Raw genomic sequence first — 24,693 nt, 5'->3', positions numbered from 1 at the left:
GGCCAATTTTGTATTTTAACGTTCTGTCAATTTGGTATTATACTTTACAATTGTCATTTTTTTAACTTTCCTCCTTTTTTTAATATAGTCTCATGACGGCTAAAAAATTACGCTCTGGACGAGTGATTGTGGGGAGATCTGGGTCTAAAACTAAATCAAATCCCCTACGAAACAAAATAGCGTCTACTATGCAATTGAAGGGTCAATGCCAGCTTTTTAATCTTTGGGATAAAGGGAAAGACAAACCCACTGATTTACAGCCCACGACCGAAACTCCAGGTTTTAATGTCGCGGTGCCTGTTAATGGGGTCATTGATGTTTCCTCTAGTTTAAGCTTGGTGGCCAGTCAATCTCTGCCAATTTTAGTCAGTTCGGAAGAACTAAGGGGTTCACCTTCGACACTAAATAATGTACATCTGAACCAGAATAGTCATTTTAATTCTTCGGGCAATATGCCCGCAAAATCTGAAGATATTACTCCTTCCACAGCTACATTAAGGGATGCACCTAAAGTTTCAATGAATACTGATTTTCTACCAGCTTTGTCAGTTACATCCCCTGTAGTAGGGAATGAATTCACTCTGCCTGATATTGATTTAACAGCTCATAGGGCGCGGGTGGAATTGGTTCAGGGGAACTCTAAAGATGTACCTTTGGAGGAAGTTATAACGATTTCAAGTACTGGTCCCCTAAGTAGCACTCCTTCTAATAAATTAGATTTCTCCCTCCCACAATTAAATCTTACAACCTGCTCAGGTCCAGTGTTGAACAATTCAGCTGAGGGTTCCCCAAATATTAATGGGAGGCTAATTTCTAACTCCTTGTCCTCTTTGGAATCAATCTTGTCTTCGATCTTAAGATTGCTGGAAAAGTTTGTGGGAGGTTCGGAATGTATTTTTGATACCGTAACACAGATTTTGCAAGTTCTCCTGTTAAACAAAAACGAGTTAGTATCAGTTCCTCCTATTCCAGTGGCTTCTCTGCTGATGTCTCAGAAAATAAGCGCTCCTTTCTCTTCAGCAGATTTGGATTTAGCGCTTTCTTCTCCTTCGATAGAAAGTCAAAAGGAAAGGCAGCCCATAGTACTTTCAGCTATCCCTAAACCCCCCAAAGTGGTTTCGGCTGGCGCCAATTGTATAGCCCCACTTAGTGATAAGATAGAGGTAATAGCAACTCCCCCTCTTAATTCTAAATCCGATTTGCCTTCCCTCTTTCCCATATTTTCCTTGCCATTAAATAAGGAAGAAGAAATTCCTAAAGGAAAAACGGGATTGATGGGAAATACGAGTTCCCAGAAACATAAAAAGATTAGAATGAAGAAGAGGAAACCTATCCGTAGGTTTGCCAAAAAAAGACAGAGGAAACTTCTTTTTGATAAGAATGTGGAAGTAAATATAAATGATTCTCCGCAGGTGGAGCAGTCTCTCACCCCCAAGGTTGAAATTAGGGTGGTATCGCCCAAAGATGACGCCCCCTCCTCTGATCTAGGTCCAGTAAATTTAACTAATCCTTTTCTTCCTAAGGTTGTTTTCCCATCCACTAATCCCTTTTCCTATTGTAAGGCTAATCCAGGTTCTAGCCAAGTTTTATCTAAGGTTACCTCTCCATTTGTTATTCCGCCTCCGTCTAATTTAAATCCTACAGCAACACCCTTTCAGGCTCCATCTTTAACGACAGTTGTCCTCCCAAAAGAAAAAACAATTGTGGATACGTTATATCTTGATTTTTCTCCCCTTTTTGAACCAGATTTAATTTTGAATAGATCTGCCCTATTGATCTGTTTTAAAGAGATCGAAGGCTTGAAATTAGTTCAAACCTCCGATTTAGATCTGGTACTTCTCCTTAATTCTTATGCGGGGAAACCTTTAAGATCAACAAGGGTGAAATTTTATTCAAAAGTTGTGTTAAACCTCGTTTTACAATGGGCTGAGGAATTACAAATTAGAGGGATAGATGTGATGCCACACTTTGGGGAAAAACGTATTTTAAATAATGCTGCTAATCCCTCATTATCATTTTCCTCCAATTCGGATGTGCGAGTGTCAGATTGGTCTAATCTTGGATCTGAGAACCTAAAAGTTTGTGTGGCTAGAAATGAAAGGCTGGTTTCTTACAAAAACCCTCCCCTTAAGCAAACGGTGAAGGATGACCAATCCAAATGGAGTTGGCTTCCTGGAGTCCTTGCGAGTAAATCTGCTCCCCGTTCCATTCAGGATTCCAATTTTTAACAGGGAGCTGAAATTTATCTCATGGAACACTGCCGGATTCAAAGATTATAAGGAGAAATTGGGTTTCCTTCATGCTCAAAAGGCAGATATAATCTGCTTGCAAGAAACCTGGGTTGATGGAAGTTTCGTTTTGGATAAAGATTATTTTGTTTTGGATTTTAACGCAACCAGCACTAGAAGAGGTCATGCTAAGGGAGGTTTAGCATGCTTATTATCTAACAGATTGCAATGGAACTATTCACATTATTTGGATCCAGGAAAACTGTTTCAAGCAATAACTCTGAAAGATGTATTTGAAGATTGCCCTAATAGATTGCTGATTGTGGTAAACATTTATATTCCCCCCAACTGTTGTTTCAATAATGGTTTAAAAACTTTATTCACTTTTTTAACTAAAGTCTTGGAGATCTCACCAACCCCGCATGTGTTAATGTTTGGGGACCTAAATTGTAATGTATCTAACTGTGGGTTGGAGTTGTTTAGAAATATCCCATTGGAAGAGTCTCTGAATATACCTTCAGCCCAGTTTCCTCCCAACATAAAAACTAACAAAAGAGGTAAACTTATTTTAGATGGTTTACTTAAAGCGGATTGCTTAATTGTAAATGGGAGGCTTCCGTCTGATATTCCGGCAGCTTTTACTCGTAAATCTAATAAGGGAAAATCTATTATTGATTTCATCATGATAGATTATGCCGGTTTTCACCTATTAAAGGATATGAGGGTCATTGAATCGAATCTTAGTGACCATAATGTATTGACGCTTTCGATTTCCATTAGTCTTCAGAAAGTGGTTCCATGGAGGCTGGATATAGATTCTGTGAATTTTGATTCCAGCTCAGGGAAGTGTTTTTGGAACCTCAGTACTGTGGAAAACCTAGCGCCTCTTCTGTGTGTTACTGTCGAGAATCTTCCTCTCTGGGAGGGGAGAGAGCTGTATTGTTTTGTTAAGTTTTTAGATTCTGTAACCGCTTGTGCAAAGGAGAAATCAGGTGTGAAACAGTCCTTTGTAGCCCCTTACCCTCTGCGGGCTATAAATAGAGAAATAAATAAAGTTGTAAGGGGGCAATTTTTACGTTTTACCCAAGAAGCTAAGTCTAAGTTGTCCATCTTGAAAAGAAGGAGAGTTAGGCTTAAGGCTCGTTTAAAACGCTCTGAGGAAGACGCCCTCTGGATTCAATTGAGGGAAGCTTCTTTTAATCACCAAACTAAGATCTTTTGGTCCTTAATTGGCAAAGGCTGCGGTACTAGAGCCAGTCCTACGCCCATTGCCATTGAGGAACAGGTGTGGGTTCACTATATTGAGAAGTTGTACAGTAACAATAATTCTCATGGTATTAATGTTGAATTTGATAATGCTGCTGATACACTTGACTGTCCAACAGAAAAGGAAATTGAATGTGCCATTAAGAATATGCGTTCCTCTGGTGCGATGGGTCCTGATAAAATCCCAATTTTAGTATTAAAAAACCAGAGTGAACTTTGGAGTAAAATACTCTTTCCAGTGTTTAAATTCTGTTTTTTTAGTGGAACAGTCCTCCCCTCCTGGAAGGGAAGCATCATTGTCCCTTTGTATAAAAAAGGGGCAAGAGATCTACCACAAAATTATCGCCAAATTGCCTTGCTTGACGCCATTGGTAAGGTGTTTGCAAAATGTGTGCTTTCTTTAATTAACGATTGGGTATCTGAACATAATATCCTTCCCCTGGAGCAAACAGGTTTCAGACAAAATCATGGAACCTTAGATAACCTGACCGCATTGCAAGTTATCAATGAAAAATATGTGAAAGTTCGGGGTGGTCAGGTATACGGCGCCTTTATTGACTTCTCCACCGCGTTTGACAAAGTAGATAGAAATTTGCTGTGGAGAAAGTTAGTTAACCTTGGTATGCCTGCGTCCCTTATTAAGTTAATTCGTGCCCTATATTCTGACACTTGGTGCAGAGTTTTACTTGGAGGTGATCGCGGCGTATCCAAATTAATCCCAACATCTAATGGGTTGAAGCAAGGTTGCCTTTTGGCTCCGTTGCTATTTTCATTATATACTGTTGATTTACCCATCGCTCTTTCTGCCTGCGCCGGTATTGCCCCATCCTTGGGGGGTGTTCCAATTGCATGCCTTATGTATGCAGACGACATCCTAATTTTGGATCTCACCCCAAAGGGCCTAAATAATCGGTTGCATGCACTTTTTGAATATGCTGAAAGTCATTTTTTATCAATAAATACGGCAAAAAGCAAGGTGATCTGTTTTTCTGGTAGAAAGAAGCCTAAATGTTCTAACTTTCCATGGGTTGTGGGGGGGGAAAAACTAGAATGTGTGAAATCTTATACCTTTTTAGGTAAAATTGTCACTCACAATCTAAGTGACAAATCACACATAGACAATAATTCCCGGAAGGCTATTTCTCAGGGAAAGAGCTTAGTTTCCCTATATAAAGCCACAGGTAGAAGGCATTTTTCTATTCTCTTAGATGTTTTTAGAGCGAAAGTTCCAGCCTCCCTGTTATATGGAATTGAATTAGTTGATCTAAAAAAATTGAGTTTTCTAAACTCAGCGGAAGGAAAAATTCTTCGGAGTTTAATGTCTGTAGGCACCGCAAACTCGACTGCTTCCTTGCGACAGGAATTGGGTTTACGTAGCAGCAGGGTTCAAGGTCTTGCTAGTATCATACGCTGGGTAGTAGCTTTATCTAAAGGTGAACCCAATACATTAAGAGTCCTTATAAAAAATGAATTATTAGGATCTTTTAATGACTTCTCATCAATTGTAAAAAACTTCAGACTTGCTGTGTCACAATTGAAATTGGATGAGGAGACTTTATTTTTACTGTCCTCTCATCAATTAAAAACAGTTTTGAAGTCAGCCTCTTGGGAATTGGGGTTTTGTCTTGATAGAGACTTCTGTCTAGCGAAAAAAGGTTGTACGCCTGTTATTGAATCTTATACCCTGCGGAAAGCACAACCATACATGTACTGGAACATCTCCCATGGCGTGAGACGCCTGGTGTTCCTATTAAGGCATAATTTGCTTCCGCTAAAAGTTTTACAAGCCAGCTGGTTTGGTTGTTCGGCACGCTGTGATCTTTGCCAATTACATGATCAGGATCTAGATCACGTGATGTTCGTCTGCCCTACACTGATGCCTTGCAGACGTAGATGGTTAAGATCAATCTGCTTACAACTTAACATATTATCAGCGTATTCGTTTAAGGCAGCTTTGATTAACCCTCCTAATGAAATGTTTGTTTTTAAACTGTACAACTTTTTTAAATGTTTTTTGGACCTGTATTAAGATATCTTATGTGATTGTGATGAAAATATCTTCTTTTCTTCTTGTTATGTATTTGTGCTTTGTATGTATATGTTGTTTTATGTGGACCTCATAAAGAGTTCCTTATCATAATAAATAAACTTTAAACTTTAAACTTTACAACAAATGGAGGTCACTGTGTACAACTACGCCGATGACCTCCAGCTTATTTTTAATTTGTCCTCTTCTCCAGAGTCCACTCACAATTTCCAATCCATTATGATTTTCATCAGGGACTGGATGAGTCACAACCACCTGAAGTTAAATCCAGACAAAACCGAACTGGTCCTTATAGGTGGTTGCTCCAGTCCCTGGAACCCCTCATTCTGGCCTTCTTCCCTGGGTTCTCCTCCTGTCCCCTCCTCCTCAGTAAAGACTTTAGGGTAAAATTGAACAATCATCTTAACTTGCGCTCCCAGATTAGTTCTGTTGTTTCCTCCTGCTTTATGACTCTCCGCACCATCCGAAAGATTTCTCGTTTTTTCTCCCTTCCTGCCCTCAAAATCTTTCTTTTAGCCACGGTCATCTCCCGTATTGACTACGGCAACGCTTTATACTCTGGTATCCCTGCCTGCGTTGTATATAACCTCCCTAAATCCCATCATGTCACCCCGTTACTCAAAGCCTTACACTGGCTTCCCATTCGGGAACGTTCCCTCTTTAAGATGGGCTGTATCACCTTCCAGGCCCGGGCAGGGACGGCCCCTGCATTTATTAATTCTCCACCCTTGCCCCTGTATTCTGGAAAACTCTTCCTCTTTCCCTCAGGTCTGCTCCTCATTATCCAGAGTTCCGAAAAGCCCTTAAAACTTTCCTTTTCTCTCAAGCCTTCCCCCATTAGCGGCCCACTTCCTGCTCCGACCATGGATCTGCATCCCTGGCACCAAGAAACCGCTTGGTAGTCGTGCGCTCTACAAATATTTTAAAATTCAAATTCGACAACGGACCAGTGGGTCCTAAATATCCTGGAACAGGATAATCGGATCAAAGTCCTGTCTTTGTCTCCGCTTTCGGGCAGGGTGAGGACGCCTGTGCCTGCAGATGTATCTCGTCGTCGCGCCCTGTTGGAAGGAGTGCAGACTCTGTTTCGGAAGCCGAAGATTGTTCCAGTCCCCAGGGCGGAATGGGGTTTATGGATTTACTCTCGCATTTTCCTTGTTCCAAAAGTTACTTGGGGCTTTCGGGTCGTGATCAATCTCCGGCCTCTGAATCGCTTCTTCCGGAATATTCCTTTCAAGATAGAGTCTCTACAGCGGGTGATTCCATTGATTCAGGCTGGCTGGGTGAAGACTAGGCTGGATCTTCAGGATGCTTATCTCTGTGTTCCTGTGGACTGGGAGTTTCAGCAGTACCTGAGATTTGGCCGTTGTGTGTCCTGCCTTTCGGCCTGCCGTCCACTCCCCAGGGCTTCACCAAGGTGATGGCTCCTCTGGTGGCACATCTGCACCTTCTGGGCATATCAGTGTTTCGTTTCCCTACCTGGACGACTGGCTCCTACACGCCACCTCCGCTCTGGTGATGTCTCGCCATCTGGAACTGACCATTCATATGCTAGTAAGACATGGCTTTCTCCTGAACCTTCCGTAGTGTCAGCTTCTTCCAGCCACCCAGCGAACCTTTATCAGACCCGACTTCGATTCTGTAATAGCCAAGGTATTCCTTCCTCCTCCTCGGATCCATCGTCTTCAGTAGCTGTTGAGAAGGTTGTTGTCTCAGTCTTGGGCACCTCTGCTGCAGTGGTTGGAGGTGCAGAGTGGGCTAAAGAACGGTGATGGATTAAACCCAGATCTTTTGACTGGGTGTGAGTGTTTGATTGATTCAGATGCTCCGTCCATCACCACCCCCTTTTGTACCTGCTCTCCAGTGGTGGCTGGTCCATGGGAATCTCTCCAGGGGTATGTGGTTACATCCCGATCCTCCTGTGGTTTTGACAACGGATGCCAGTGCTTCTGGTTGGGGGGGCCACTCTGGGTCTGTTGACAGTGCAAGCTCGTTGGCTGGTCTTGGAGGCTCACAGTTCCTCCAACTGGAGAAAACTATCGGCTGTTGAGAGTGCCCTGAGCTTCTTCCAGGGTCGTCCTCAGGGTTGCAATGTTCTGGAGTGCTCCAACAACTCTGTTACTGTGGCCTATATCAATCATCAGGGCAGTACTCCCAGTCTGTCCTCGAATCTGGTGGCCTGTGCTATAGCCAATTGGGCAGAACTTCATCTCCAGGCAATGTTGGATTAACACACTCGGGGCTTGGACAATGTGGTGGTAGATGCTCTGAGCCACAAGAGTCCATCCTCCCTAACTTTATGCCTTTTGCCCCAGAGTGTTTTTATTTACTTTGCCGGGGGTTCTGGACTCCTGTGTTGTATTTGTTTACTTCCAGGGACAATGCTCTGCTTCCCGGGTTCCAGAATGGGGTGCGTGGGGAGTGGAGGCTTCGTCTCTCCAGTGGCCCCTTGGCTCCTGTGTGCCTGTTGAAAGTTCGGAGGGTGGGAGCTCAGGTGGTGGCAGTGTTACCTCACTGGCCCAGGAGTTCTTGGTTCCCATTATTGCTCTGCCTGGAGGTGGGTCCTCCTTGGATCTTCCCTCCGCTTCTTGTCCCTTTCACCTTAGCGGTCTGGTGGTTAAATGGCTGTCTTTAGGTGACAAATATTTAGTTCTTCACATCACTAATATTATCACGCGTGGACTACTGCAACATTTTATACCCGAACATCCAAAAGAAACATCTTAACATGCTTCAACTTGTTCAGAACGCAGCAACAAGACTTCTGACTGGAAAACCTCAATTTGTCTCAATAATAAAAGGATTTAAACAGCTTCATTGGCTCCCTGTCAAACAGCGGAGTCAATTCAAATCCTTGTGCACAGTTTTCAAGGCCCTCCATGGAAGAAGCCCGGAACACCTAAAACAATGCTTTAAATGGTGCGCTCCTAGGAGTACACTAAGATCATCGAGAAAAAAAATTAGTGGTAGTACCCTCCTTTAAAAAAGCAAAATGGGGGGAAGAAGTTTCACTACTTGCGCTGCCAGGGCCTGGAATGAGCTTCCTTTCCACCTTAAGAGCACCACAGAACTGCTAACCTGTAGGAAGGGACTTAAATCCTGGCTTTTTACCTCCTTGGCTATTTCACACTCTGACAACCGAAAGGCAGTACGCTGAGCCAGGACACCTTCGGGTAACCGCTGCGCTTAAGAAATATAAATTACATAACATAACATAAAATATTTGCCGGACCACATAATAACTGTGATGCAGGCCTCCCGTAGGAGGTCTACATTGTCCTCCTATTCTAAGCATTGGGCTTCCTTCACATCTTGGTGTTCTGGGCTTGGTCTGTCGCCTGTCTCCAGTCCTGTTTCTGATGTTCTACAGTTCTTTTTGCGGGTTCCACACGCAGTATGCTTTGTCTACTCTGAGGAGCCAATGGGCTGCTATTTGTGCTTTCTACTATCCCGGGTCCTTGCCTACTTCCGAAGGGCTGTTGGTCTCCTGTTTCTTTCGGAATTTGTCTCTCTCTTTCCCTGTTGTTCGTCCTTTTGTGCCGCCCTGGTATCTTTCTCTGGTCCTGCGGGCGATTCAAGCCTCTCCTTTTGAGCCTTTGGAGTCTGTTGACCTTAAGTTCTTGTCCTTTAAAGTTGCCTTTCTGATGGCCATTACTTCGGCTCATAGGTGGGTGAACTTACTGCTTTGCGTTGTTCACCTCTTTTTTTGCGTTTTATGGAGGACACCGTGTCTGTTTGGATACTGGTTTTCTACCTGAGGTGCGTTCTCTCTTTCATACTTCGCATGAATTGATCATGCCTTCCTTCTTGCCTTTCTTCTTTACTTCTCCCTCTTCTACTGCAGAACAGTTGTTGGACTCCCTGGATGTTAGGCATGCTTAGTCTGTCTATGTGGACAGGTTTGCTGCTTTACGTAATTCCAACAGTGTTTGATGTGCTTGGTATGTCAGGAAGTGGTTTCTGCCGGCTATGCTATTATAGCCCCTGGCTGGAGGGTTGGTAGAGCCTTAACCCCTTGGCCGCGGGAGTAATTCCCACGATGTGTTGGGGGGCGGGGGGGCGCTCACAGCGCCCAGGTGCTCGTAGCGAGCTCAGCTCATCATGAGCCACGGTGGCCGTGTGCTCATGACGAGCTGAGCTCATCACGGCCAAGTGCGTTTCTTTGGAACGCTCAGCAAAGGGGGGAAGTTAGTCCCACGTGCGAGCGTTGGAGCCGTTATGACGAGCTCAGCTCGTCATGAGCACACCGCAACCGTGGCTCATGAGATGCTGAGCTCGTCATGAGCATGGGAGGAGTTATAATGTTTCCTGTTTTGTTTCCTGTCAGTTGATATTACCTCATTAGTAATGATTGGGTCGAGGACGAGTAGGACTAAGAGTAATGAGGATTACCAATAGTAATCAGGATAATCTATAGCAAGGTTGAAAAAGTGCTTACTGATGGTACTGAATAGTAGGACTTGAAAGAGACCTGGAAGCCAGTGATATTGTAATATTCAACCTGATGGCTGCCCTGGTACAGAACAATTTCAATCCGCAACAAGAAAGCACAGGAACAATCAGTAAATGAAACCATGAAGTAGCCAGCCCTTCGAAAGAGTTTCGACAGCCAAAGTACAAAATACATGATAGTCTCATAGTAGAATAAAAACTTGACATGGTTCGTAAAGCTTTGCGAAATAAATCAACAATTTAAAATAATGGAGGAACTAGTAGATAAAATAACAGCATTGAAATGCATGCTATGCAATCCATCCCTTATCCATTGAGTACATATAGGAGGGAGAGGAAGAGGTTGCAAAGATTACTTCTAAAGTAACACATTAACGTTCTTCAATAACAAAGAACGTCATGCCCTTCATTACCCTGATGTCTAGTGTTAGAAACCTTTAAATCATGGTGAGAGTGGACAAGCAGTTTGTACCAGTGGCGGCTGGTGAAATTTCAAAGTGAAGAGGCGTGAAAACTGGTCCTGAGATTCATCAAGCAGCAAAGTTTGGAAGCCTGAGAAACATAAGGGTGCTTGACGTAGTTACCATTTTCCAAATTAAGCTGAGACCTTAAGACCTTCAGTGTTTGTTTAACTTTATTTATTGTTGTAATTACTCATATTATGATAAAAACAATCCTTGAAATCTTGCGCACAAAAAACACTAGGCGATACAAACGGGGATGATAGACGGAGCGTTTGAGCAAATTAAACACTCATCCCTAGTCAACTGATCTTGGTTTAATCCATCACCATTCTTTAGCTCACTCAGCCACCCCAGTTCAGACATGGCCATATGCAAATCAGTCTGACCCTGTGCCTCATGGGAACAGTCCAGCCCGAACTGCCAAGCCATGTCTTCCCTGGACCGGAAACAAGCATCCTGGGACCGGTTTCGGATTCCTAATCCTCATCAGCCAGGCCATCTTGAATCCAGTGGCCAAGTGAGCAAGTGAGCCAGGGACTCACGTCTGAGCATACCCTGCCAACTTAGGGCGAACAAAGCGATACAAAAGGGGATGATGGACGGAGCGTTTGAGCAAATCAAACACTCACCCCCACTCATGGGTCCCAGGATGCTTGTTTCCGGTCCAGGGAACAGATGGCTTGGCAGTTCGGGCTGGACTGTTCCCATGAGGCATATGGCCATGTCTGAACTGGTGTGGCTGAGTGAGCTAAAGAATGGTGATGGATTAAACCCAGATCAGTTGACTGGGGGTGAGTGTTTGATTTGCTCAAGCACTCCGTCCATCATCCCCTTTTTTATCGCACAAAAAACACTAGCCTGTTAATGTAATCTTTGAAGAAACGTATCACCAGTAAATGAATCTAAACATCCGCCATAAAGCGCTTAATGGAAAATGTGAACACTGACATCCACAAGCAAACATTAAATGTTATTTTAACTTACTTTTTGTGCTGCTTGCTGCTGTGTAGTGTGTGACTTTTGCATTGAAGGGAAAGACTTTGTCTTCAAAGAAACGAGAAATGTGCTCAAAACTTTCACCAATTGTAACAGTTGTAACTTGGTCTATGCAATTCTGTGTCCTTGTGATTTGATCTACGTGGGACGGACCAAACAAAAAATCAAGTTAAGGATCTTGCAACATCGGAGTAGAATCAGATGTAAAACCATGAACGCCCCTCTTGTGGAACATTTTATTGAAAAGGGACACACGGAGAATGAGATAAGATGGACTGTGATCAGCCAAGTGACCCTGCCCCCGAGAGGTGGTGATCTATCTAAAATGCTAAACAAAGAGGAGTTCAAATGGATCCTGCGAACCGATAGCCTGAATTCGGGGCTCAACCTACAGGAGGACTGGACTAATTTAATGTAATTTAATGTAATTTAGGTCAGGACAACTGTCAGTAACGCAATTCAGTTAAGTGTACTTTGTATGGTAATCTAATGAAATTTCTTTCCCCCTCTCATTCTGTTCACTTGATCACTCTTGGTGCATGTTGTCACTCACTCAATATGGCCGCCGCGTTGTCCTACACCTATCTTTACCGTCGCATGTGGCTCCTTTCCAGCCAATCACGAGCCTTCCAAAATCTCCCCCTCGGCAGTAAGCCACTGCAACTGCCAGGGAAGACACTACAGCCCAACGACACGGTAAGCCTCCTCCACGGTCTAATACGGTCTAATACCGTCAGCAAAAGCTTCCTAGTATTGGCTTGGTATACTGACCCGTTTTTCCTCCGGTTTTTACTCAGGCTCACCTTCCCCCCTAACGCGACCGAGCAATCCGTTGGCGCGCTACCCCAAGTCTCCCTTATCACAGGTAAGTTCTACTATCGTTGATTTCCCATTCTAGCCATGCATGCCCGTACATAGAGGTTTCAATCCCCCTCTCTTCCTTACACAGGATGTCGATCTCTTCCAAATAATCCAACACACAACCGAGTGTCCCTGCCGGTCTGTGTCCACAAGGCTTCCCAAATACGGGTAAGACACATACCAAGTCCACCCCCCTTTTAAAACCAGCTTGGGGAATTCCAAGCAGTAATTGTTCGTTCTATCCCAGATTCCCTTGATACTCCACCGTCCCATAATTTTACCTGGCTTACATCTTCTGCGCAGTACCTTAGGTAAGCACTCTCACTTTGCGATCAAATTGCCCACCTCGCGGCTTAGTCACTTTTTGACTCACAATCCGGTCACTGCTCACTCTTATCTCGTCGATATTCGGAAGGCACGTCGTTTTTTAGCCTCACATTAAGGATATTCTGCACCACGACGTAGAGGCTATGTCAACCTGGGTTGCGGCTACTTTGATCTTTGCGCACCCTCATTGCCCATTACCTCCCGTGACCGTTTTGGTCTAATATTCTTTCTTCGGCACCCGCACTGTCACAATTTTAATTTGTTTAAACTAAGTCACCATCACAACTACTATGTGATTTCTAATTTGTGCATTGTATGTATTTTTCCCCGCTCTCTCCTTTTAGGCTACTGTGGCTTGTACTATTTAGGCATCATTTTGTCCTGATGATGATCCCTCTGATTTTATAATGGGATCGAAACGCCGTCGACTTTTTTAAACACCATATACTGTGAATGTGTACCTCATGTGTTAGGCTCGTAATGGTGTTGAATTGAATTTCTGTTATTGTGTAATTTACAGAAATCTGCAGCTTCTGCCTAAAAACCCTGTTCTATTTCTTGACTATTTCCTTCACCATGCCAATCTGTATACGTTTGGGTACAGGCTTGTGCCCTACTTCGAAGAATTGTTGAAGGTATCTTTATGTGAACTTTTTTCAAAGTAAAAATTGGACCTCTGTCTGGCTGGACAAGTCATTACTGAATATAGCTTCCACTGTGTCTATATTTATTTTTGTTTGTATATTTCCTATGCATTGGACCACTGTTGGTCTATAAAATATGTTCCCCGAGGTCCTGTGCTGACTCGTATGGGTGCCCTTGTTGCTCTATATAATCGCTTGACACAAAGAAGACATAATTCATAAATAGTAATATGGGCTTTGTCCAAAGAAAGCAGTACCACAGCAGCAAGAGCCAAAGGAAAGGAAGAATAAATCATTGCAAAGCCGGATGCTTTCTAGTAATTAGTAGGCACAGAACTCATTGCTAACTAAATAAAAAGTACAAGCCACATATCACATGCAGGTTTTAGATTCAGAAACTGTCATTCACTTACTTTTAATTTACTTTGAAATATGTGCCAGACAACTCCACAGCAGGGAGAACTGCACGAGGTGGCCTGCACACTTGCTTCGTTAAGGACTAAGTTGGTGATACACACATAACTCTTCACTTCTCTGCTCCCGTACGCACAGTGCGGTCAGGTGGAGGCGCAAAGACAATGTGTTGAGGCATGACAGGTTACAAACATAACCAATCACAATTCGGCTTCAAAATCTAGTGGCAAAGTGATTGGTTGTGTTTTTAGTTACAGAGTCCGCCCTGCATATACATAGGCTTTGGAGGGGATTGATGCTTTAGCTAATGCTGCTTTCATGCACTGTATTACAACACATATCTTGAAAGCTGTGACAGGATTGACTGGGGGGTCAAATGCAGCGCTCCCTCACATTACAGTGACACTAGGCCTCTGTCCCCATGACTCTCTGGCAAAGCATGGATTTGAAGCGCAAATATACTCATTTTGTGATAGATCTGAAGTGTTTTGGCAGGAACTCTCGCCTTTGCCACAGTAGACTCATTTCAGCACAGTATGTTTACTTATATAGATAATTTAATATTGTGTTAGATCCAAATATGAAGATCATGTGTGTTCATAGTTTATTCATTATGCAAAAACTTATCAACTATGTATGATCATAAATCGAGAAGATAGATTGTAATTATTTTTACTGAATATTTGCAACTATATACATGTACTTTAATAGCTCAGAGTTGTAAATAATAACTGTTCCTAGATGGCGTAGTTTATATTTAATCACAAATAAACTGTTTTTGTAAATAAATAAACATTTGTGAAGGGAATCTGAAGATAAGATGGAATGAATAGGGTAACCCTGGGCATGGAAGAATGCAGGGAGAGCTTTACATGCTCCACTGTGCCATGGGAGTGGGTAAGGCAGGGGCTAGCGACTTAGGCTGAGGTGCATCCTCTGTCTGAGCCTAAAGTGATTTTAACGACCATTGGGTCCGGTGTTCCTTAATGAAGGAAATGTGGTGCCCTTTATGATCAGGTAGGGATATAGTTCACCTGGGGATATCACTTAGCTGTGTTTAGGGCCAGAGGGATGTATGTCGTTACAACGCGTGATATTACCACGCGTACAGTTACAACACAGGTTTTACAACACAAGTCGTTACAACGACTTGCATTGGGGGGCGCTGGATAGTGGAATAGTTTAATTTACTATTCCAACTCCAGTCCCTGTGGATAGTAGGGAAGGTGTTGGATAGTAAATTAAACTATTCCCTATCCTACAGCGCCCTCCAGCGCAAGTCGTTGTAACAACTTTTGTTGTAAAACCTGTGTGGTAACGGTACCGCGTTGTAAAAGATTCGTGGTAAAGGATGTTCCCCGGGCCAGAGAGAGAGAGGAGGCTGTAAATAGATATGCTGAGAGGAAATGTTGTTTGCCAGCAGGTTATTGCTTTCGAATTTCAGCTGAACAGACTCCAAGGCCCAGGTTTACTAACGTTATATGCAGGGTTTGTGTCTCTAAAGTGACTCGAACTGACGCAAAGTGTTGAGTTCTCTTTTACTATCCAGCCCAAACGTAGCTTTTAATGGAAAGTAGCCCTAAAGTAACGGAAAGTAGCACTGTATGCTACTTTGTTCTGCTTTATATCATCCATCGGTGGTGGTACAAGAGTATTCCTGTGCAGCCACCCATGGAGTTTCATGCAAATCCCTATCTACTAACATGGTTCACAGAGATTTGCTTTAAATAATATGCCTCCTCGAGGCAGGCATCCACTTGGAGAAAAGCTTTTTTCTCTTTCCCAAACCTTTGCAATATTGCTCCTATTCTGCACACATGCAAACTTGGAAAAGAATTAAACTATTTCTAGGCATAGTATTTTGTACTAGAACGTCAATGGCTTATGGACCTACACCATAAGAATTTTCTACGATGTTGTGGGTGTAATTTTTTTTTTTCCTATCCGGCAACACCAGAATATTCATGGCAGTGACTGAAGAGAAAAATAAGCCATCCAAATGTCACCCCAAAATAGGGTGAGGTTAGATGGCTTTCCTCTGATGGCCCGTACTCCCATAGGCCGTCAGAGGTTCACATCAATAAAGTACATTTTACTCCGTTGGCATAAACCTGAGGGTCTGCCTCACTCAAAATTGAGTGGGCTGACCGAGAGTTTGAAAGACATTATTCCTCACCTGAAAACTCTATATAAAGACCATAGTTGTTTGGTGATAGGTAAAATATTTTGCTTTTATTTTATCAGTTCCTGTTCATTCATCTGACTGCAGAAGCATCTTAAAAAAGTTAAAATGATTTTCTGACTTTGGAGCAAAATCTTATTCTAATGACCTGAGTTTTTTGGGGGGACTTTTGGTCCTCAGGGGATGAAAAAGGATTTAACATGTATACCTAAAGAAAACCCAAGAAAGATGCAAAGGGCCTTTTTTTAACATAAGTATTAAATCTGTGGCCAAAATGGAATGGTGCAAAAGGTTTTGGCACCCCAATGGGCTGCTGTTTGCTGCTTGTGAGGCCAACCAAACATCACACTTGCTGGGGGTGCCTTGGCCAAGAAGCATCTATGTCTGCCACAGAAGAGCAGGAATGGGCATTGGTATTGACAATCTGTTTAATGGAATCCTTTCTGTCTACAAATATTTCGTAATTTGGTTCTGCTCTGTCCTCTGTTGGTTTTCATGCTTACAGGCGGATCTCTGCTTCCTAGTACAGAGGGGACTGATGATCACTATACAAATAGAGAACCTGTATCTACAGAACGAGCTGCACTGCTGACCCTGCGTGGAGGAACACATCAAACATCAGCTGTAACAACTTCCACTGACCAGCATAAACGCTCAGACCACCTCTCAACAGGAGCACCAACCTCCCCAGTGCCCACTGGTAATATTTGGAACTTGAGTCTTCTGTGTGTATCAGTGATTTAAGAAATGTTTGTTGCTCTGCCTACATTTAGACTCTAGTTATAAGTTGCACATGTATTCCTTTTCATTAGCTAACAAGGTTGTGATGACAAAAAATAACGGACAGAATCACTATATATATGTATGTATGCTGCGCGCTGACTTTAAATTCCAAAAGAACAGCTTCCTTACGATTAAAAATGCCACAGCACTGCGATATAGTTGATATCTGAATTGTATTCATTCCTTTGCACAGAAGAGCAGCATCAACTCGTTTAAATGCCCTCCGACACCTTGGTCGCGATGCTGACTGGTTTACCTAATCATCTTTTTAACATGTACTGTAGAAGAGGGGAACACTAGTTGCATTAAAAAGCTACAACATTTTGTAATGGATAGTTCCCCATTGGTATTATGGCTCAGAACAGCTAAATACAAATTGATAACCAAGTCAAGCCATGTGCACATTATCTTACATCATATTCATTGTATTTGAGTGCTCCGACACCTGCTATCTCACATATATTGCATACTTGTCTGACTACTACAAGCCATAGAACTCTGGTCACCATCTTGTAGCAGATAATTTCAAAACTGTATTATGCCACAGATCATTTTGACACAACTTAAACACCAGTTGAACCATTTGTACATCTTTCCAATTCTTATTCACAACTTTTGAGTATTCTGATACATGTTACTCTCATATATGTCGCATATTGTGCAGAAGACACACCGACTTCTAAGAGTCATGGTGTTATGGTCGTCACCTTAAAATGGTGTACAATCAATTTGTTGATCCTCTAGGAGGGTATTTACTTATAATATGTTATATCACCATATTCTAGGACTAATTCTGCCCTAGTGAGCATACTAAGTACCAACAGTCGTCTCACAAATTAACATCGATATATTCATGTTTCTTCAAAAGGTATCCTTTGCCTGAAAATAAATCAAAATTCTTAATAATAACCATTAACCAAAACAGCAAAGTTGCTGCAACTCTGTATTCTCTGAGGCGTGACAGGAGAAGCAAAGTTGTCTCTGTGTCTGCTGTCAAAAGGTCTTCTATGCTCCAACCAATTGTAGCTTGCGTTGCTGTAAAGCCATATATATATATATTCACACAAATTACATATTAAAAACTATTCTAATGGAATAAACCGTGGGTTAGAGCTGCACATGCAATTTTTCATTCACTTTAAGCCCTGGTGTCTCTTTGCAATCTGTTTCTAAAATGTATCACGATTCTAGTCTTCTATGCCCTTTTCCTCTATCTCTCCCTCTGGGTTTAGGATTTTTCAGTAGGCAATCAATCACTCTGTATGCAAGCAACCTTGGTCACCTCCTTTTTGAAAGTGTTGTGCTGCAGCGTAAGTGTTATCTTCATCCTTTATAGCTTGTAGATGTTGATGGATGCGTTTGTGTACCTGTAAGATAGTGCTCCTTATGTACCATTTCGGGCATATACCTCACATAGAGCTTTACGTGTCAGACTCTTTCTCAATCTTATTTTCTTGTGAAAAGGTGTGTCAAGTTCATTCATGTTTTTGCCATTTGCACAGGCTTTTCACTTGGAGCATTTCTTAAAACGCGGGCTGGGTTTCAACCATTTTCCTTTCGTTGTGTTGCAGGGATTCTGCACATATACAGAACTATGCGCAGGAAACCAGGACCTCATTGTGTAGTGGTGTACCAAAAACCCACCTTAGTGCCCGGAACCCCAATCTGACTAGCTTTAGTGTCTCATTCGTTCTCCGTACAACAGTGAAGCTACCAATGATTGGACATCCTAGAACATGTCACTCAGATCCTCCCAGGAATCGCAGGAGCAAGAACGCTCTTTTGCTCACTCACTCATACTTGTCTACAACGTGAATAATCAGAGACACTGTATGGTTTAAAATGTTTGTTTAACTAACCTGCTCTATAATGCAGTATATGAGCCAATGCTAGTAACAAAATGCATAAACACAAAATAGTAAGTCTTTTTACAATTCCATCGAAAATAAACGTGGATATCATTTTATAAAGATAGTGGAAAAAGGACTATCGTGCCTTGCCACCCTCCCCGTGCTAGGAAATAGTTTATTATAGAAATTGAAGACCTCTGGGGTTTGTCAGGGGGACCCCTTAGATGCAAAAGTTTTCATCTCCGTTCAAGCACAGCTCTTCTCTCTGGAAGGTTATTCTTCAAGTGCCTAACATGCATGCAATGCCTTACTAAAAGCGCTCAATTTTCAGTAGTGCAGCTGTGTGTGTATTATGTCTAACATGCATGGGATTGACCAAAGCAGATTAACGAGAGACATTGTTTTTCGACCTTGAACATGTGCAGACGAGAGCCACAAAGTTCAGCAAGAAACGTTAAAGGTAGACTGTTCTCATGTGGATGAGCACAAGCTATGGTTTTGCGAAAACAAAGTGATTTAGAAATGTGTGCAAAAGCAGCAACATGGCAGCCAAGCATGTACCAACATATGCTAACTTAGCAATGTCCGCAGTGAACCCTGTATCCTCAGTACACCCTCCCCATGTCAGTCCATTGGATGTAAGCATAGGACGAACACATAGTTAAAGAAGATTGAGCAGAGTTCATGAGTTTCTATAGTCTATTAAATTTGTAAAAAAGTGGATGGTGGAGAGAAAGAAAAAATGGGATTGTAAATTAGGTGCAAACCTCTAGTTTGCCAAAAAATACCATTAAAAATAGACAAAGATTTGCACCAGCCATTTTAATCCATCAGGGTGAATGAGCAGTAAACAGCCACTGCCTCCAATAGGATATCATCAGTAGAAAAAGTGATGCCATCCAATTAAGCAAGCAGAACACGCAAGCATGGTCATCACAGTTCCAGGACCACCGCAGGACAACTTGCGTGATATTCAATGTAGCTACTTTGTAGGAGATCCTGCGCAGCTGCACAGATATCTCATTGTGCCAACATTCCAAGTGCTTTTTATAGTTAAGGAGGTAGGTCCCGGGACGTGGGGTAGGCTGGACCATAAACAATTTTGGAAAAACAAGTGCCACCCCCACCAATTCACAATGCTCTCTACTACGAGCAAACAAATCAAAAATGAATTTCAGATTTGTTCGGTATATTTATTTTTACCTTTTACTTTAGAAATTTCAACATATACGTTCAGACGGGTTGTCTGAGAAAGACACTCAACATGTGACAACTACTATACAATAATGCAACCGAAAGGAATATACATCACAGAAAAAGTTACAAAAACACACAATCAATATAATACACCTTTCAAAATAGTAAATGATCGTGTTGGAACATTCAATAAACCAATTGGAACATTCAATAAACCAAAATCAATATATCAACTCAATGAAAGAGACACGTTCAGGAAAAGCAGTGGAAGAATATAAACAAATTAATCAGTAATCAGTAAGACTCAGAAATAAATTCTGTATCCTTCACAAATTCCTCCAATGATGCCGACGCGTTTCGAGTCCGTGAGACAGGTTGACGGACTCTCATCAGGGCTCAATCAATGTAGTTCTAAAGGTGTTTATGTTAAAAAGAAAGACAAAAGGAGAGCAACGGGTCACCAAATGTTCTCATTACCAGGGTGACTGCCCCCAATACCCCTCATGGCCCTTTTAGTACCTGACAGTGACTCCGAAGGCCTTATCTCGGGGATCTGTTAGCACCAGTACTTGTAGCGGGACCTTGTTATCTGTAAGATAACATCAAGCTTAGAATGCGAACAAACAATGTACTTTAAGTTTGTGCACACGCGGGCGAACCCGCAAAACATAAAGGAAAAATTCCAGATTCATACCTCGGACAGTAGTAAGTGTTTTCTCCCTGTCCCTTTCTCGTTCAAATGTCCTGTGGTTCCTTATTTAGCCTGTAAAGTGCGAACCAAAGTCGCCACATTAGATTTTGTACCAGCTCACACATTCAAAGTGGCAAAGAGACTCAACAATCAAGGTTTTAAACCGCCTACCTGGAGACACAACGTTTTCTCCAAGGTCTCAGGTTTCAGGCATGCTGATCGATCTGGTAAAGGGGCGAAAGAGCGTAGCATAGTTTTAAAGCCTGCTCAAATCCGGACTATTTACGCTACAGACTGCATGCGGAATAGATTCATGTGCTGGTTACCTTTACTTGTGCGTCATGAGATCGCGGTCAAGCTGCTAATAATTCATACACCAAGGTAAAGCGGTATTCGGATTAACCCGCACTGTTTCCTATTCCTCAGCTTACAGCCTGTCAAACAAAAACGGGAGACTTGTAAGTTGTCATCTCCGTTTGCGGATACAAGGTAAACCGCCGACTATTGTGTGGAGCACTCACCGGTTCAGTAGGCGCTCCGTCATCAAACTGCCAGGTTCAATTCAGAAACAGCAACGCCATCTTTGGGGCGGGGATATGAACCTTTACTAGGCGCATGGAACTATGGGACATGTAGTGCAGAACAAGCAAAGCAAAATTAAGAAGTAACAGGATTAGAGCCTTGATACCTCGGACATACTATTAAGTCCAGTTTGGGCACTATTAAATCTCATGATCAAGTAGGCCTCCTTGCGCAGCAGGGTTTCCTCAATATCGACAAGACCTTTTTTAGTGGGCATTGTGTACAATACTGTCCAAGAGAAGTCAGTTTCTGCGTGTGATTTTTCAACAAAGTGTTGGACCATTGGCGCGCTGAGCACTTTATTCTTGATATGGGATCGATGTTGTGTTATCCTAGTATTTACTTGCTGGTTAGTCTTCCCTATATAGAGTTTGGGGCAACCACAGATGATGGCGTACACAACATTTTTGGTCCTACAGTTGGAGAACCCTTTGTTAGTCCATTTTACTTGCTTATGTTGGAATTCGCAGCCTTCCAGACAGGACCCACAGGACACACAATTCCCACACTTGTGGTGCCCCTCAACAGGTTTGAGACCCCATTTGGATAAAAGGTCTTGTTTGGGTCTGGGTGTGGCAATATCGGCACGTACTAGGTGTTGGCCGATACTCCTATTTTTTCTATAGGCAAAAATGGGCCTAGGAAAGGGACACTCCAATTCTTCCAACAGATGCCAATTCTTTAGGACCATTTGTCTGACCCGATGTGTGTCTGGCCCAAAAGTCGTGACACACACCATTTGTTCAAGATCACGTTTTGTTTTATTCTGCAGTAAACATTCTCTTGGCGTGTAACGAGCCCTTTTATATGAGTGTTTTAGCATCTTCTTGGGGTACCCACGGGTGATCATCTCATCACAGAACTTGTCCGCGTGGTGGTCAAAGTCCTCCAGACTTGAGCAATTTCTGCGGATCCGGAGTAATTGTCCGTACGGTAGATTACTTTTTAAGTTCCGTGGATGAGCACTCCGGTGGTGGAGGATGGTGTTTTTGTCTGTCTTTTTACGATAGAGAGAAGATTTGAGGTGCCCCTCTGAGCAAGTGATTTGGACGTCTAAAAACGTCATGACAGTTTTACTCTGTTCGAGGGAGAATTTGATGTCCTGATGTTTATTATTAAGCCACTGGTGGAAGGACATCAACTCGGTGTGGCTCCCCTGCCACAGGAGCCACACGTCGTCGATGTACCGTAGCCATTGCTTAATGTGTTTCTGAAAGGTATTATTATTTTCAATGAACATTTGTTCATATTGCGCCATATACAAAATGGCTACCTCCGGAGCATAGGGACAGCCCATGGTCGTCCCTTTGATTTGCATATAAAATTGATCATTAAATCGGAAGTAATTCTTTTTTAATGTCAATTCTGCCAATTGTACAATAAATTTGGTCGGTACTCTATGTGGTCTCTCTCTGGTGTCCAAATACATCTCTATCACCTCAAGCGCCTCGTCTTGAGGGATCTGTGTATATAAGGACGTCACGTCCATTGTGACCATGATTTCAGATTCGGGATCGAATTCCATACCCTCCACTTTAACTAGGAAATCCGTAGTGTCCTTTAGATAGGACCTTACTCCACTGACAAAAGGTTTTAAAAAGAAATCAATGTATTTGGAGATAGGCTCCAAACACGAATCACACCCCGAGACTATTGGTCGTCCCGGGGGATCAGTCAGGTTTTTGTGGATTTTTGGGAGAAGGTACAACACAGGGGTTCGGGGGAACTTCTTCACAAGATATTCACTTTCCTTTTCACCTACAAACCCACTGTCTTTGCCCTCCTGAATTAGTTGCATTATCATTCCCTGAATTTCCTTAACTGGGTCTCCCTGCAGTTTCCTATACCATGTCACATTATCAACCTGCAATTGGCCTTCCATTATGTATTTATCTTTGGGCCACAGTACCACGGCCCCGCCTTTGTCGGCTGGTTTTATCAGGACGGAATGGTCCTCTTGTAAATTCCTGAGTGCTTGTCTTTGTCCTTTGCTCACATTGGATTGGACATACTTTTTGTGTTTCTCAAATTTGTTGATGGAGGACAATAGTACTTGCTCATATGCCAGGATTTGCTTAGGAATGTTTTGGTTTGGGATGAAATTCGACTTGTTTCTCAACCCAGTTGTTTCAATATTTACGCTAGGTGGCTGGTTTGCGAAAAATGCTCGCAGGCGTATCTTGCGGCAAAAAGCAATCATCTCCATCTTAAGTTTGGTGTAATCAGTTTGTTGACTGGGAACAAATTTGAGCCCTAAATTAAGAACAGATTCCTCGTCCTGAGTAAGTTGTTTAGTAGATAAATTTACAATATTAGTTGGAGCCGCTATGATTGATAGTGGTTCCTGCGCGTGCGCATTTCCCACGGGACTTTGTATCTTGTCTTGCCCTGTTGGTTTTTGTCTAAAAAAGAAACCTGCTTTTTGTTAGGATTGCCCTTTTGATCAGACCCAGAGGAGTCAGATGAGGAGGATGTTTCTGAAAAGGTCTTGAAACGATTCCGTGACCGACCCTGAAATTTGTAGAGTGCTCCACGCGAGTCAGCCTGAGTATAATAGTCGTCCTTCAGGAAGGGATATGCCTTTTCTAGACTGAAGGATTTGGCGTCTTTCTCGTATTGTGAGGTTTTGTTGTTGATTGTAATATCCCGAAAGGCCAGAATTTCCTTTTCTATTTTTTCAATCAATGTTTTAGCATCAGGAACCACAGTACTGTCCAAAATGCTTTTAGTAAGTTCTTGAATCTCTTCTAATTCCTTCTGACATAAGCGTTGTGCGGTCTCAATGGTGTGGACCATAAGGTCCCGACTGCATTTGGTGTTAATACAACTGAATCCTTTCTTATACTCAGCGTCAAAGATGGCGTTGCTGTTTCTGAATTGAACCTGGCAGTTTGATGACGGAGCGCCTACTGAACCGGTGAGTGCTCCACACAATAGTCGGCGGTTTACCTTGTATCCGCAAACGGAGATGACAACTTACAAGTCTCCCGTTTTTGTTTGACAGGCTGTAAGCTGAGGAATAGGAAACAGTGCGGGTTAATCCGAATACCGCTTTACCTTGGTGTATGAATTATTAGCAGCTTGACCGTGATCTCAAGACGCGCAAGTAAAGGTAACCAGCACATGAATCTATTCCGCATGCAGTCTGTAGCGTAAATAGTCCGGATTTGAGCAGGCTTTAAAACTATGCTACGCTCTTTCGCCCCTTTAACAGATCGATCAGCATGCCTGAAACCTGAGACCTTGGAGAAAACGTTGTGTCTCCAGGTAGGCGGTTTAAAACCTTGATTGTTGAGTCTCTTTGCCACTTTGAATGTGTGAGCTGGTACAAAATCTAATGTGGCGACTTTGGTTCGCACTTTACAGGCTAAATAAGGAACCACAGGACATTTGAACGAGAAAGGGACAGGGAGAAAACACTTACTACTGTCCGAGGTATGAATCTGGAATTTTTCCTTTATGTTTCGCGGGTTCGCCCGCGTGTGCACAAACTTAAAGTACATTGTTTGTTCGCATTCTAAGCTTGATGTTATCTTACAGATAACAAGGTCCCGCTACAAGTACTGGTGCTAACAGATCCCCGAGATAAGGCCTTCGGAGTCACTGTCAGGTACTAAAAGGGCCATGAGGGGTATTGGGGGCAGTCACCCTGGTAATGAGAACATTTGGTGACCCGTTGCTCTCCTTTTGTCTTTCTTTTTAACATAAA

The 24,693-nt window shown here is 42.7% G+C and overlaps 1 protein-coding gene across 5 annotated transcripts in view; it reads left to right on the top strand.

Annotated features, from left to right (window-relative positions):
* The window catches only part of LOC147701275 (uncharacterized), a 208,684-nt gene that overhangs the window by 77,162 nt on the left and 106,829 nt on the right, over window positions 1-24,693 (top strand). For 4 of the 5 annotated variants that reach the window (XM_086930007.1, XM_086930010.1, XM_086930009.1 and 1 more), the window contains exon 3: window positions 16,387-16,581. In XM_086930007.1, coding sequence (XP_086786133.1) covers window positions 16,387-16,581 — 195 coding nt within the window. The remainder of the gene's footprint in view (window positions 1-16,386; window positions 16,582-24,693) is intronic. The other variant, XM_086930008.1, reaches the window with a different exon arrangement.

The sequence above is a fragment of the Lissotriton vulgaris genome, chromosome 7, assembly GCF_964263255.1.
Source record: "Lissotriton vulgaris chromosome 7, aLisVul1.2, whole genome shotgun sequence".
Classification (NCBI taxonomy): domain Eukaryota; kingdom Metazoa; phylum Chordata; class Amphibia; order Caudata; family Salamandridae; genus Lissotriton; species Lissotriton vulgaris.
Note: the sequence above shows the minus strand (reverse complement) of the source record. Positions and strands in the feature narration are given on the sequence as shown.